Source organism: Ranitomeya variabilis, chromosome 4 (genome assembly GCF_051348905.1).
Source record: "Ranitomeya variabilis isolate aRanVar5 chromosome 4, aRanVar5.hap1, whole genome shotgun sequence".
In the NCBI taxonomy this organism is placed as follows: domain Eukaryota; kingdom Metazoa; phylum Chordata; class Amphibia; order Anura; family Dendrobatidae; genus Ranitomeya; species Ranitomeya variabilis.
In genome coordinates, this window is record NC_135235.1 from 104,373,400 (window position 1) to 104,387,483 (window position 14,084).

Here is a 14,084-nt window from a genome sequence, read left to right on the forward strand (position 1 = left end):
TATGTAAAAACCTTCAGAAATGTTTACTAAAACTCATTCACATATCTAATCAAAAAGAGTTAGAGATAAAGATGAGATAAAACAGCCCTTACAACAATGTAAGAGGTCCTATAACGTCACAGTCAGTAAACCAAAAACACAGTGCTGCAACCGCTCATAATCCATGGCCAGGAGAGTGATTGCAGGATGAAAATTAAGTCATTTCTTATATCTGCACAGGGATCCATGACAAAAAACAGCTTTTACACCATTTGCTAAATTTAATCTGGCCAAGCACGTTAGAATAAAGGTGGATAAACTTGCTGATACTAGTGGGATCAGCCAATAATCCAATATTGTCTGGTTTAAGTTCCTTATCCTCATTTTCCCCCTTATAAAAATCTGTAAGCAGGAATTCACCTCCAAACTATTTATAAGTGCATGTAGTTTTTTCAAAGAAAAGTCCAGTGATACCCCTATATGGCCAGTGTGTTCCTCTTACTAGGGAATCAGCGTTTGAATTGATATGTAAATATAAATAAGGCTGTAGCATTATCTATTGATCGGAAGCCTCTGTCACTCCAGCTCTATTCCTCGGCCAGTTGAGCCTCCTCCTCTTGCATGATTGGCAATTGGGTTACAGAGTGAACCACCTTTCTTTGTTAAACATCTAAAAATTTGCAGTTGTGAAAAACTGTTGCAACTAACTTCACACTTCCGTATTTTTCCTCCCATCGAAATTTGAAAAAACAGGATCCTGCAAATTTTTCTGCAGGATCCTGTTTTTCCCCATAGACTTGTATTAGCGACGGATTGTGACGGATGGCCATCCGTTTCATCCGTCGTGCACTGGATCCGTTGGAAAATAGCGGTCCGTCGTGCAGAGAAAACGTTCAGAGGAACGTTTTTTTTCTGCACGTCGGAAAAAATCGCTCAGCGGAAAAAGTCTCTCTCTCTAGAATCTTATACCTGAAAATGCAGTTAGGAACTCCTTCGACGCATCAGTCATATCACTGGATGCGTCGCACACGTTTTCCACTACTTTCACACCATCCGTTGATACGTCGCTTCACTGCATTACGACGCACCCGGACTGACGGAAGTGTGAAAGAGGCCTAAGAGGGGTAACTGCCCATCACAGCAGGATGTTAGAAGTTACAGCCGTCACCAGTTGGTGATGGGCACACAGTCCTATGCCCACATTATCGTCATAAAGTAATAGTACTGGGATTGCAGGAACCAAAAACACTTTTTGCGATAGACTATTCCATCATCGGATGTGAAGAGGTTAAACAAACATTCTGCTGGCATGTATATATAAGGACTAGTTAAGTGACAATCCTGGAAGCCAATGGCTAGCTATTATATATGATAAACTGAGGTTTATCAAGGGTGTACAAGACCACAATAAAAGGTCCATGGCTAGTCCACGGAGTGCAACATGGATGGTTATAATTCAGTCCACGAACATAGCAATGTAATGCCAACCTAATACATACTGAAAAGTCACTGAGCTTTGCAGAAAGGGTGTGTTACAGAGGATGGTGTAAAGAGGACGCAGAATGTTGTAGCCCTGTAAAGGTGACAAGTACCTTTAGGAGGCTGCTGTTGTAACAGAGGAGACGGTTGTGCTTGGAGCAATGGATTTATCGATGCAGCAGATATTTGTGCCTGCAATAGGGTCTGTGCTTGTGGCGGGGGCTGAGTCTGCACCCCAAAAGCAGGCTGCTGTGGGACAGGTGGCATCACTGCTGGGGGGTTCTTTATTAACGGTTGTGCTGCAGCTGGGTTCTGCAATGTAGGCAAAGATTAATTCACTGAAAAATTAAAGAAACACAAGGATTAATGGATCATTAAAAAGCAGAATATTCACCTGGTTAGGGAGAGTCTGAATCCTCTGTGCGTTCCATTTAAATGGCATGTTAGGATTGTAAGTGGCTTCTACCAAAACACGATCTCCGACCTGTGGGGACTTACCCTTAACAGCGCTGAAGAGACAAAAGAAAATGAAGATGTGCTATATAGGTGCAACAGAATCCGTACTCACAGACCATTGACACCTGGTCACCAGCAATTCATAGAACGTCATGCCATTGCTAGGACTTGCAGGCAACTCGCTCTTCCATACAGATACATTGGATATGCTCGCGACTAATGGCAATTACTGGGATTTTACTACAACGTCAATGGTGATCACCATTATACATCATAGATACAAGCAGGTTCTCCAACATAAAAAACAATGGTACTGACATACTGCAGCGTGCGTTACGTTATCTGGACTCTTCTTCCAACATGACTTAATACATACGTTAGCTGGAAAAACACATCTTCATCCACAAAGCCAAACGTTTCATGAAGCTTGGTTACAACCCCAGTGAAAACACGTTGTTTTTGGGGCTGTGTCTGCTGTTGGCTGGACCTTGGAGTGGGGTAGGACACAGTTATCTGAGCGGTTTGCTGAGGGGTAGTTAGGGCAAGACTTGTAGGCAGGGCAACAGCAGGCTGGAGTAAAAAAAAAAAAAAAAAAGTGTGATGATCAGTGCGAAAATAGCCAGAGAACAGTCCATGTCACTGGCTTTGGACTCCATTGCACTCACCTGAGTTATCAATGTCTGTTGTGGCTGCGGCAACTGTAAAGTTGGAAGGCAAAAAGTTAGCAAATCGGCAAATGTACAAAGTGCAGAATTTCAAGAAAGAAACTTATTGCTTGCAGAGGGCAAGAGGAAAAAACAAAACAAAACTGGAATTGCAAACATAGATGCCATTCTTGGATCAGTCAGGTCTGCGAAATGTGGATGTCACTGGGTCTGTGTGCCCGTTCACATTGTGAATGGGTGCACGAGATGTCCGACGTTAGAAACAACAATATCTTCTCTGCAAAAGTGTGATGGTCCATGTAGAAATAAGCTCACATGCACATTGACCTACACTGGTCAGCATGCTATCTCTATCTATGTACTAGCACACTACCCGAAAATGCATTTCAGGAAGCGCTGCATGACAGAAATTTTGAGCACAAGAATTTACAAGGATATTTATTTTTATTTGTATGTCTAAGGGTATGTTTGTTTCCACAATCCAGAGGTAGCAGCACGTCGTAGGCTTCTTTCACCCTTCAGTTGTTTGGCGTCAGTCACTTCCGACATAGTGACGGATCGACGGATCCGTCACAATTGTTGCGAAAACGGTTCTAACGGATCGTTTTTTTGACGGATCCGTTACTTGAGGCTTGTCTGGGAAAAGTATCTACTTTTTGGAGCATGCACAATTGAAAAAGCGGATTGGGGCGACGGATCCGCCAAAATGACGGTCGCGACGGATCCGTCACCCATAGGCGGCCATTCTATGGAATAACGGACGCGACGAATCCGCCACGAACCGTCATTTCGGCGTTGACAAAAAACGTTTCAATGTCCGTCTATGTCTAGACAACGTCCACCAAATTTCGACGGATCTGTCGCATGACGGATGGAACGGACGACCATCCGTCACAATCCGTCGCCAATGCAAGTCTATGGGAAAATAACGGATCCGCCAAAAAAAAATGACGGATCCGTTATTTGAGGAAACTGGCGGTTTTAGACTGACGCCAAACAACTGAAGTGTGAAAGAGGCCTAATGGAGCTTATGATGGTTGCATCCAAAGCGCTGCAGTCTATTGAAAGCAGGTAAATCCGCATTCAATACATTTTATTAGTGTAATTTCTGTTGCGGTGACTAAGAAATTGACATGTTGCGGTCTTGAAAGTCTCGCCGCATGTCAGTTTCCACGGGTGATCTGCAGGCACACATAACACATAGTGGACATGGGTTTTCTAGAAATCCCATCCACCATGCTGTAATATCTGGCCGCTGCGGGTTTGATGCAGCATAAATACGCAGCGTCAAACCCATAGCAGTTCCTGATCGTGGGCCTGTACCCTTATAGCTCTATCGTGGGCAGTGTTTTACCTACATCCCAGTCACAAATGTAGCTGGTGGCAAAACAAGTGTTTGAAATGAAAGAAAGGAAAAATGGTCACAAACCTGCTGCTGCACACTGTAAATCTGCTGTGGCTGGGAATATTGCTGTAAGAAAAAAAAATAGATAAATATTTTAAAGTCACAACAATCCAAGTCTTTAGAATCAGTGTCCACAGACAAATTTTTTTTTAGCTTTTTATGTCAAATAGTTACAGTGAACCAGCGATCAGGAATAGCATCTACCTGCAGCCATAGTGATCATCTGCAGGGAAATATAGATACAAACAAATTCAGCTGTGTAATGGGATATTTGCCTGCAGTTATGGTCTTCCTGCAGCCCATCGCTTCCAGTAAAGTGGGGGTGTGCTGTGAACTCGAAGTGTGGGGAGTGATTTTCTCTGTGGAGTGGGTGGTGACTGTTCACCGTTCCGGCGGCCCCTCACTACTATGAAAGCTTGATTATGGGGACAGCCATCTTTGTCTGACATGTTAGCAGAATTCAGAGAGATGCATTTAAGCAACCACATTGAACATAAATAGATTAGAGACTTCTAGACAAGCTTTATGATCTCTGCAGAGGGGGGTGGAGGTGAGCTGTGATCGCTTATTGCAAATGGTTACTCTTGTGACATTTATATAGAGGTGATACGTATTGTAGTAGCAGAATAAACCACCCCCCTCCAAAAAAAAAAAAAAAACAACAAACAAAAAAACAACAACAAAAACAACTCATCAATACCTCCAATATACTTTAAGTATTTTTTTTTAAATTATTTTTTTTTACTGTGCCAAGCTAGAAATAAAAAACATAACTAATATCACTGCATCCATAAAAACCACAGTTGTGCAATGGTCACATTACTTAACGCACATGGAAAACACCGTAAAAAAAAATTGTGCCGTACATTCACCTCTGAGGTCAGTGACCGACTGCGGTGACTAAATTCACTTGGTTGGCACATAACCAGCACAGAACAAGCCAACAATACCGGAAGGATTTGCTTGAAGATAAACAGACTACACTTTTACCTGCTGAAGAGCTGCTGCAGCAGCTGCAGCTGCCGCTTGCTGCTGTAGCGCGGCACTCTGAGTAAGCTGGTAGTTCGCTGGAGAAGGGGTGCTAAGGCCGGCAGCAGCGAGGGCCGACTGCTGAGTGTAGATTGTGGGGGACGTCCCGAGTAATGATGGCTGCTGGACCCCTAAGGGAGCTGATAAAATATCATGTTAGTGCATTGCATAAAATGTGTCCAAACTCATAAAACATCACCAGTAGTGATGAGCGAGTGTACTCGTTGCCTGGGTTTTCCCGAGCACGCTCGGGTGTCCTCCGAGTATTTGTTAGTGTCCGGAGATTAAGTTTTCATTGCCTCAGCTGAATGATTTACAGCTACTAGCCAGCCTGAGTACATGTGGGGGTTGCCTGGTTGCTAGGGAATCCTCACATGTAATCAAGCTGTCTATAAGCTGTAAATCATTCAGCTGAGGTGACGAAAACTAAATCTCGGAACACTAACAAATACTCGGAGGTCACCCGAGCAACGAGTACACTCGCTCATCACTAATCACCAGCTATCGTCAGGGAGGTAAAATGGCAGGTGTGGCTTTACTACCACTCGTAATATAAGTCAGGACAGCAATAACAAGGCACGTAGTCAATCACACATCATTTATACAGGGAACACTGAATGTAGAGATATGGAGATCCTCTAAATGATTCCATCCCCCGAGCATTGAGCTGCACACATTAGGATCATTGCCTCGTGTCCACCGGCCTGGAGTAAAACAAAGGGTAAAAGGAAATTAGGGGATCCAGAGGGCCTGGGGACTCCTGTACAGAGGACATGTTTTCAGGAAACGTGTTTGTTCTCCTTTATTAACAGAACTTATTGACCATGACCATATTCATGAGTGGAGATGGTGAAAGCCTTCACAGCCCGAGGACACGTTACTGCTGGCAGAGTCAGAGTCACAATCCCAAGACCCGTTCCAATTTAGCACACATGCCTGCCTTCATTAGCAGCCCTGGCAGCCATCTGCTCCCTTGTCAGGCGCTTTCCTGCTGACTCCTATCGTTTGTTTAGCTGACTAAACGGTCATTTGGTAATTGGGGCTTCAGCAGTGTCAGGCGTCTCCTGTAGTTATCTAGAGAGTCGATCCTGGATATTGATGAACAGCATTCAGCACGCTTCATACAAGACAGCACATCACAGCCAAGCGCTACTATACATTAACCCATTCACTAGCAGGAAATTCTCACACAAAACTATACAAAATACAGCATTTCCCCACATATTCTCTGAAAATAGACTCCTGACACATTATAAAGATGCTAGCCAACACCCGTCATTAATAGGCATCTTCATGCAATTTTGCAAACTTATATATGCAAAAAAATGTACATTTGTAGCTGAAAGTATGACCCAAGCAAAATATGAGAGGCACAATAAATTTTAAAAATAAAAGTACAAGATGTGCAGAGTTCATATATGTCATCACATTCCCCAGAACTGAAGTAGACACCATGATCCGCCCGCTGGTAAACATCCAAGTCACAGTCAACAAATGCTCCGATAAGAGGTAGGGGATGATTACATAATGTAACTTCTCATATTCTTAAAGGACATTTACACTGCAAGATACAAGATAATTGTGAACAAATGTTGTTCAAAACAGGGCTGTGGAGTCGGTGCCCATTTTGGTGGCGTCTGAGTTGTGGAGTCGGTATAAAATGGACTGGCTCCTAAAATATATACCGTAATTAATTGGGTGCAGTAGGACAATGCGAAATGTGCTGTACATTTTTCAGAATTTGGGAAAGTTTTGAACTGTCATATAAATGTCTGTTCTGTTCCTGATCTAAGGATCTATGTTTTTAGTTGAGATGAATCTGTGCTGCACTGTATGCACATGCTCAGTAGTGACCAGTGCTGTGGAATCAGAGTTAGGGAAATTGAGGAGTCAGAGGTTTGGCTTACCGACTGCACAGCCCTGGTTAAAAAGAGGGATTTTTGGTTCTTACCGTAAAATCTCTTTCTTGGAGCCTTCATTGGGGGACACAGGTAACCATGGATGTATGCTGCTGTCGCTAGGAGGCTGACACTATGCAAATAAAGAAGTAACTCCTCCCCGGCAGTATACACCCTCCGACAGGTACCAGGCAACTCAGTTAGTACAAAAGCAGTAGTAGGAACTAGTAAAATTGAAAACTCAACCTATGTACCAACCCACAACAACGGCACGTTGGCCAACACGGTACAACCTAAAGGGAGGGTGTTGTGTCCCCCCAATGAAGGCTCCAAGAAAGAGATTTTATGGTAAGAACCAAAAATCCCTCTTTCTCGCTTCATTGGGGGACACAGGTAACCATGGGACGTCCAAAAGCAGTCCCTAAGGGCGGGATATTCTGCAGAAAAAGAGAAGTTAGGTCAGCCGGTGAGAAACTGCCGCCTGCAGTACCTTCCTACCCAGGCTCGCATCTGCAGAAGCCTGAGTATGCACCTTGTAGAATTTTACAAAGGTGTGAATGGATGACCACGTTGCGGCCTTGCAAACCTGCGAGGCCGAAGCTTGGTGACGAACTGCCCAGGAAGCTCCCACAGCCCGGGTAGAGTGAGCCTTCACCCCCGACGGAGGCTGTTTGTTTTGGACACGGTATGCCTCCAGAACCGCCGAATGGATCCAACGAGCAATTGTGGACTTGGAGGCGGGGAGCCCCTTTCGACGCCCTTCCGAGACGACAAACAGAGATCAGCCTGACGAAAAGAAGCAGTTCTGGAAAGAAAAATCCGGATAGCCCTGACCACATCCAGCTTGTGAAGAGATTTCTCCAAGGGATGAACTGGGGAAGGGCACAAGGAAGGGAGGACGATGTCCTCATTGATGTGAAATGCCGAAACTACCTTTGGTAGAAAGGACGGAACCGGACGAAGAACCACCTTGTCCTGGTGCAGGATTAGAAAAGGGAGAGCGACAGAACAATGCTGCCGGCTCAGAGACTCTCCTAATCGAGGTGATGGAGACCAAGAAGGCCACCTTCTATGAAAGCAGCGAGAAGATGTCCCGAATCGGTTCAAAAGGAGCACACTGAAGGATGTCTAACACGAGGATGAGGTCCCAAGGCTCGATAGGACGACGATAAGGGGGAACTATATGAGCGACCCCTTGGATAAAGGTCCTCCCCTGTGGAAGAGAGGCCAGGTCTCTTTGAAAAAGGATGGACAGAGCGGAAATCTGACCCTTCAAGGTGCTCAGGAAAAGTCCCGAATCAAGACCCGCTTGAAGGAAACCGAGAAGTGATGGAAGGGAAAAGTTCATAGGAAACAGGCTATTGTCCTCACACCATCGGAAAAAGGCCCTCCAACATCGATGGTAGATACGCGAGGAAGCCGGTTTTCTCGCTTTTATCCTCGTCTGTATGACGCTATGAGAAAAACCCGCGTCCTTCAAGACCGCGGCCTCAACGGCCATACCATTAACTTCAGAGACCGAGAATTCGGGTGGAAGAGGGGGCCCTGTGAAAGAAGATCCGGACGATCCGGGAGCCTCCATGGAACGTCCGATAACATGTTCACTAGTTCCGCATACCAGGCCCTGCGAGGACAATCTGGAGCTACCAAGAGGACAGGGACCCCCTCTGTCTTGATCTTTTTTACGACCCTTGGGATCAAGGGGAGGGGAGGAAACAGATAAGGCATCTGGAACTGGGCCCACGAGATCACGAGAGCGTCGCATCTGACGGCCAACGGATCCCGAGATCTGGAGACGTACTGGGGAACCTTGTGATTTGCCCGGGAGGCCATTAAGTCGACGTCTGGAACGCCCCACCTCTGACAAATCTGGCTGAAGATTGAGGGAAGGAGAGACCACTCGCCCGCCATGAGCCCTTGGCGACTGAGGAAGTCGGCTTCCCAATTGTCCACCCCTGGGATGTGGATGGCTGATATGGAGGGAACGTGGCTCTCAGCCCAACGCAGAATTTTTGCCACTTCCGTCATGACCTGTCTGCTGCGAGTCCCTCCCTGATGGTTTATCTAAGCCACGGCTGTGGCGTTGTCCGACTGAATGCGGACCGGCTTTCCCGAGAAGAGGGACTGCCAGTGGACGAGGGCTAGGAAGATGGCTCTGATTTCCAAGAGGTTGATAGGAAGACGTGCCTTTTGAACAGTCCAGCGGCCCTGGGCCGTGAGGTGGAGAAAGACTGCTCCCCACCCCTGGAGGCTGGTTTCGGTGGTGATGACCTCACGGCGGAGGGGAAGAAATGACCTCCCGCGCAGAATGGAGGTGGATAGCATCCACCAAGTGAGAGACTGCTTCGCCTTGGGAGGCGAAACGGGCGGTCCAGGGAAAGAGGGTTCCTGTCACAGGGGGCCAGAAGGGCCAGCTGGAGAGGGCGAGAGTGGAACTGAGCATAGGGGACCGCTTCCATGGAAGCGACCATTTTCCCCAGAACCCTCATGGCGAGGCGGAGAGGCAGAGGGTTTGGGCCCTTTAGTGCTCTGATACCCCGACGAAGAGAAAGGAACTTCTCCTTGGGGAGGAAGACCTGAGCCTGAAAGGTGTCGAATTCCATGCCCAGGAACTCCAGACGTTGGGTTGGAACCAAGGAGGACTTCTGATAGTTGATTATCCAACCGAGGCGAATAAGCGTGTCCAGAGTAAACTGGAGGCTCTGACTGCAATCCTGATGAGACGAACCCTTGATCAGGAGGTCGTCGAGGTAGGGGATCACGAGAATCCCCTTTGAACGCAGAATTGCCATGACCGCTGCCCTGACCTTCGTAAAGACCCTGGGAGCAGACGCCAGACTGAAGGGGAGAGCCGTGAACGGGTAATGATGTTCTTGGATCGCGAAACGGAGGAACCTCTGATGCTGTACGCAAATCGGGATGTGTAGGTACGCATCCCGAATGTCCACGGAACACAGAAATTCCTTCGGTTCCATGGACGCGATCACCAAGCGCAGTGATTCCATTTTGAAGTGCCGAATTCGGAGATGGCGGTTTAACTGCTTGAGATCCAAAATTGGACGGAGAGAACCATCCTTTTTTGGATCCACGAACAGGTTTGAGTAAAAACCCGAAAACCGCTCGCGATAAGGGACCGGAACTATAACTCCTGAGGCGAGGAGGGAATCGACGGCCTGGAGAAGTCCTGGGAGATGGGAGGACTGTTTGGGAGGGCGAGAGAGAAAGAAACGTCTTCCTGGGGGGCGAAGAAAATTCTATCTTGTAGCCTGATGTGACGATCTCCCTGACCCAGGCGTCGTCGACTACCGATAGCCAAACCTCTGAGAACAGAAGAAGCCGGCCTCCCACCCTGGAAAGATTTCCAGGTGGGGGCGACCCGTCATTTGCTAGAAAACCTGTGGCCTCGAGGTCCAGAAGGTTTTGAGGAACGGCTCTTAGCTCTCCAGTGCGGGGGCGGCCTGAAGGAGGGTTTCCTCCGTTCTCCTTGGGAGGAAGACCGGTCCTGATGAGCGGGGTTTCCTGAGAAGGTAAAGGACCGAAAGGGGCAAAAGGACTGGGTGCCCTTCTTGTTGAAGGGACGCCTAGGCTTAGACTGAGGTAGGGAGGTACTCTTACCCCCAATAGCGTCCGAGATCATTTGATCCAGCTGTGTGCCGAAGAGCCTGGAGCCCTGGAAGGGCAGACCAGTGAGGGATTTTTTAGAAGCGGGATCTGCGCTCCACGCTTTAAGCCATAGAATTCGGCGAATGGCCACAATGTTACTGTTAGCCCTTGTTGAGCAAGAGCCGCATCCAGGGAGGCATTCATGAGGTATTTACACGCAAGGGAAATCTGGTCCGCCAAATCAGACAGTTCCTCAGCAGGAGCTGAGGCTAAAAATGCCTCTGCGCAGGGTTTTCGCTACCCATGAAGAGGCGAAACTAGGACAGAGGGAGGCTCCAGAAGCCTCAAACGCCGATTTGGATAAAGCTTCGATTTGTCTGTCCGTGGGATCCTTAAGAGATGCCGTGTCCGGAATAGACAAAATTGTCTGTGAAGATAATCTAGACACAGGTGGGTCTACCTTAGGAGACTCGGACCATTTGCTAACAAGGTCTGAGTGAAAAGGGTATAAAACATCCAGCCGTTTCCTTCCAGGGAAACGCTTACCAGGGTTTTCCCAGTGTCTAGACGTAGTGTTGTCAAACTCCTTGTGATTGGGAAACACTCTAGAGGGACGTTTAATCCGTTTAAATGAAACGGAGACGTCCTTAGGGGTAGTCTCTTCCTCCTTAAGCTCAAGCGTCTGAATTATAGCCGAAATAAGGCTATCAACCATATCCTGTGTTCAGGAAGACTGATCTGCATCCGAGTCAGATTCCGACTGAGAGGTTACGTCAGACCCGACGTCCACCTGCGAGGAGGGGGAACGGGCAGATAGGGGAATTCCGGTGTGATCCGGTGAACTGGAAGAAGATCTAGACAGGGTCCTCTTTCTGTATCTTTTTTCCAGTCTGCCTCTGTGAAGGTCTTGGCCAGGTACGAGTGAATCGCCGTGTGAGGCGTTCGTGGCATTAGACAGAAGCGGGATACGTTCAAGTGCCTGGACCAGGGACTGAGACACTTTAGTCAAGTCAGACACTGATTGAGACATTGCAACAGCCCTCTCCGGGGGAGGGGGGGTGCACTCATCCCGAGACCTAGGAGCTTCCTGAGGGACGGACATGATGGGAGGAACGCAGGACGGGCAGAAAGGAGATGGCTGACCTGAAGCCCACTTTTTCTTACAGTGAGCGCAGACGTAGTGGATGACTGTAGAGGTATAGCCGGGTGCGGGGTTGGACATATGTGAAGGTAGAACCACTTGCAGCAGGTGCAGAGACGATACTGCATGGAGGAGTACAGCCAGAGAAAGAAGCAGCGCAAGCCTACCGAAACCCAGCGATAGCGGCAGTTGCGGGAGTCTGTGTCCCCCAGGGATCCTTGTGTCCCACGCGGCGCGATGGAGACCAGGCAGGAGGAGGAAGTCGGCTTCTCTCAGAGCGGGGAGAACGCGCCGGAAGTGGGCGTGGCCAAGCACAGAAGGGAGAGAGAGAACCTCCCAATAGAAAACTGCCCCCCGTCGGCGCTGGACCCCGGGGGCAAAAGGGCAAGGACCGGCCACCGATATCGAACATGAACACCCCAGGGTGACATGAGTCGAAGTCTTGCCCAGCGAATCCGAGAGGGTGCGATGTGGGTGATACCACACTGCTCTCTCGGTCGCTTACTGTGGGGAATCAGGGTGAGAAGAACTGCACTCTGTAACCCCAAAAGAAGCATCTGAAACAAAAAGGGAAAAGATTAATACACACACACACAAAACCTGAAAGAAAAAAAAAAAATGCGGATCTGGTGTTAGATCCAGGTCCGCCTCCTACAGACACTAAGCAAAAACTGAGTTGCATTGTGCCTGTCGGAGGGTGTATACTGCCGGGGAGGAGCTACTTCTTTTTTATTTGCATAGTGTCAGCCTCCTAGCGACAGCAGCATACACCCATGGTTACCTGTGTCCCCCAATGAAGCGAGAAAGAAATGCTAGTTTCATGATTATCTTGTCATGTAAACAGGCTGCCAATCACCCAATGAACAAGCAAAACGCTTGTTCATTGGGTGAAATGATCTTTTGTGCAGCTTAAATTCTCATGCAGACGTCTGTGCTGTCTGATCACGAACTGCAATGCAGGGACAAACAGTGGGTCTCCTGACTGGACAGGAAATTAACAACTTCATGTATTACTACAAAGCTGTCACACTCGGATTGGGAGACCTATGGGCAGTCCCTGCATTGCGGTCTGTCATCGGACTGAGAACCAAGGATATCTGCTTGAGCACTAAGAGATCATCGTTCTTGGTGGTGCATCGTCCAGTGTGAACTGAACCCGCACGGCCGATAATTTGGCTGTGTGGCCTGAGGGATCTACTACCGCTCGCTCAGTGTCCATCATTTACTTCTATGTGCCTGTGTAAACACACATTTATACAACAGTCCATCAGTAAAATATTACCCCGATTAGTGACTGTATTGTGACTGTATCGTGCCTCCGGTCGGCTGACGTAAATGGACCCTTACTCATCTAGCAGAAAAGACTCCTCTTAAATGTAATCGGAGAGCACATATCCTCACTTATTGGGGAGATAAAAAAACGTTCTTGGGGTCAAAGTCTGAAGTCTGCAGTAGAGAAGAATTACAGTAACAGGCTTTGATCTTGAAGCCTCCCCCTCCATATTCATGCCAATTCCCAACGTCAAACAAGTGCTAGACCCAAATATTCCACCTACAATATTGAGCCTTATATCATTTAGGTTAAGATCCCATGAGTTTTTGACACTTTGCAAAAAAAGCAGTGTCATACAGTTCCAGCCAAGAGGATGAGATTGCTATAGATCTCATATAGAAAAGTATAACCAACAGCACCAGAGTGTTAGGATGCACGCTCCAAAGTTCAAGGATCCCAATTGAACAGTACTCACAATTGTAGAAAAAGGAAGCAGCATCCATTCCAGGTGAAAGAAGTTGTATCAAAAAAAGTCTTTATTCTGCCATAGAAACATACAACGTTTCGGCCATATTGGCCTTTATCAAGTACTTGATAAAGGCCAATATGGCCGAAACGTTGTATGTTTCTATGGCAGAATAAAGACTTTTTTTGATACAACTTCTTTCACCTGGAATGGATGCTGCTTCCTTTTTCTACAATTGCTATAGATCTCATGTCCACTGCGCTTTATTATTATTATTATTACTGTTTTTTTTATACAGCGTAAACTGACCTGCAGTGCGCGTTTGAAATCTACAACACGTCAATTTCTCTTGTGGGTACGCTGAGTTTTATGTGCTTATATTCTCCTTAGTATTGCATTAGATTCGGAAAATCAGCAGGTAAGAAGCAGATCAGTGTTTTTAGGGCCTTTCCGCAGCATCAAAAACTCAAAAATGCAAGTAAAAAAATGCACTAAAAAAACCTCTATTAAAAAACGCAAGTACCTAATAAGTGCAGAAATACTGCAAAAAAACCCTCTGCAACATAAAAAAAAAAAAAATCACTAAATACTCATCGCAGAAACTTAGCCTTAAAAGCCAATATTTAGAGGATACCAAGATCTAAGTTCTGGCCCTTCTGACGCTAGTTGGGGAAAATAGTGAAAGGCAAG

The 14,084-nt window shown here is 47.0% G+C and overlaps 1 protein-coding gene across 2 annotated transcripts in view; it reads right to left on the reverse strand.

Moving 5' to 3' along the window:
* CCAR1 (cell division cycle and apoptosis regulator 1) overlaps window positions 1-14,084 on the reverse strand; it is an 86,640-nt gene that overhangs the window by 49,831 nt on the left and 22,725 nt on the right. For both annotated transcript variants that reach the window (XM_077259033.1, XM_077259032.1), the window contains exons 3-8: window positions 4,975-5,153; window positions 4,009-4,050; window positions 2,580-2,612; window positions 2,291-2,484; window positions 1,853-1,967; window positions 1,572-1,770 (exon numbers count right to left, since the gene is read on the reverse strand). In XM_077259033.1, the coding sequence (XP_077115148.1) occupies window positions 1,572-1,770; window positions 1,853-1,967; window positions 2,291-2,484; window positions 2,580-2,612; window positions 4,009-4,050; window positions 4,975-5,153 (762 nt within the window). The remainder of the gene's footprint in view (window positions 1-1,571; window positions 1,771-1,852; window positions 1,968-2,290; window positions 2,485-2,579; window positions 2,613-4,008; window positions 4,051-4,974; window positions 5,154-14,084) is intronic.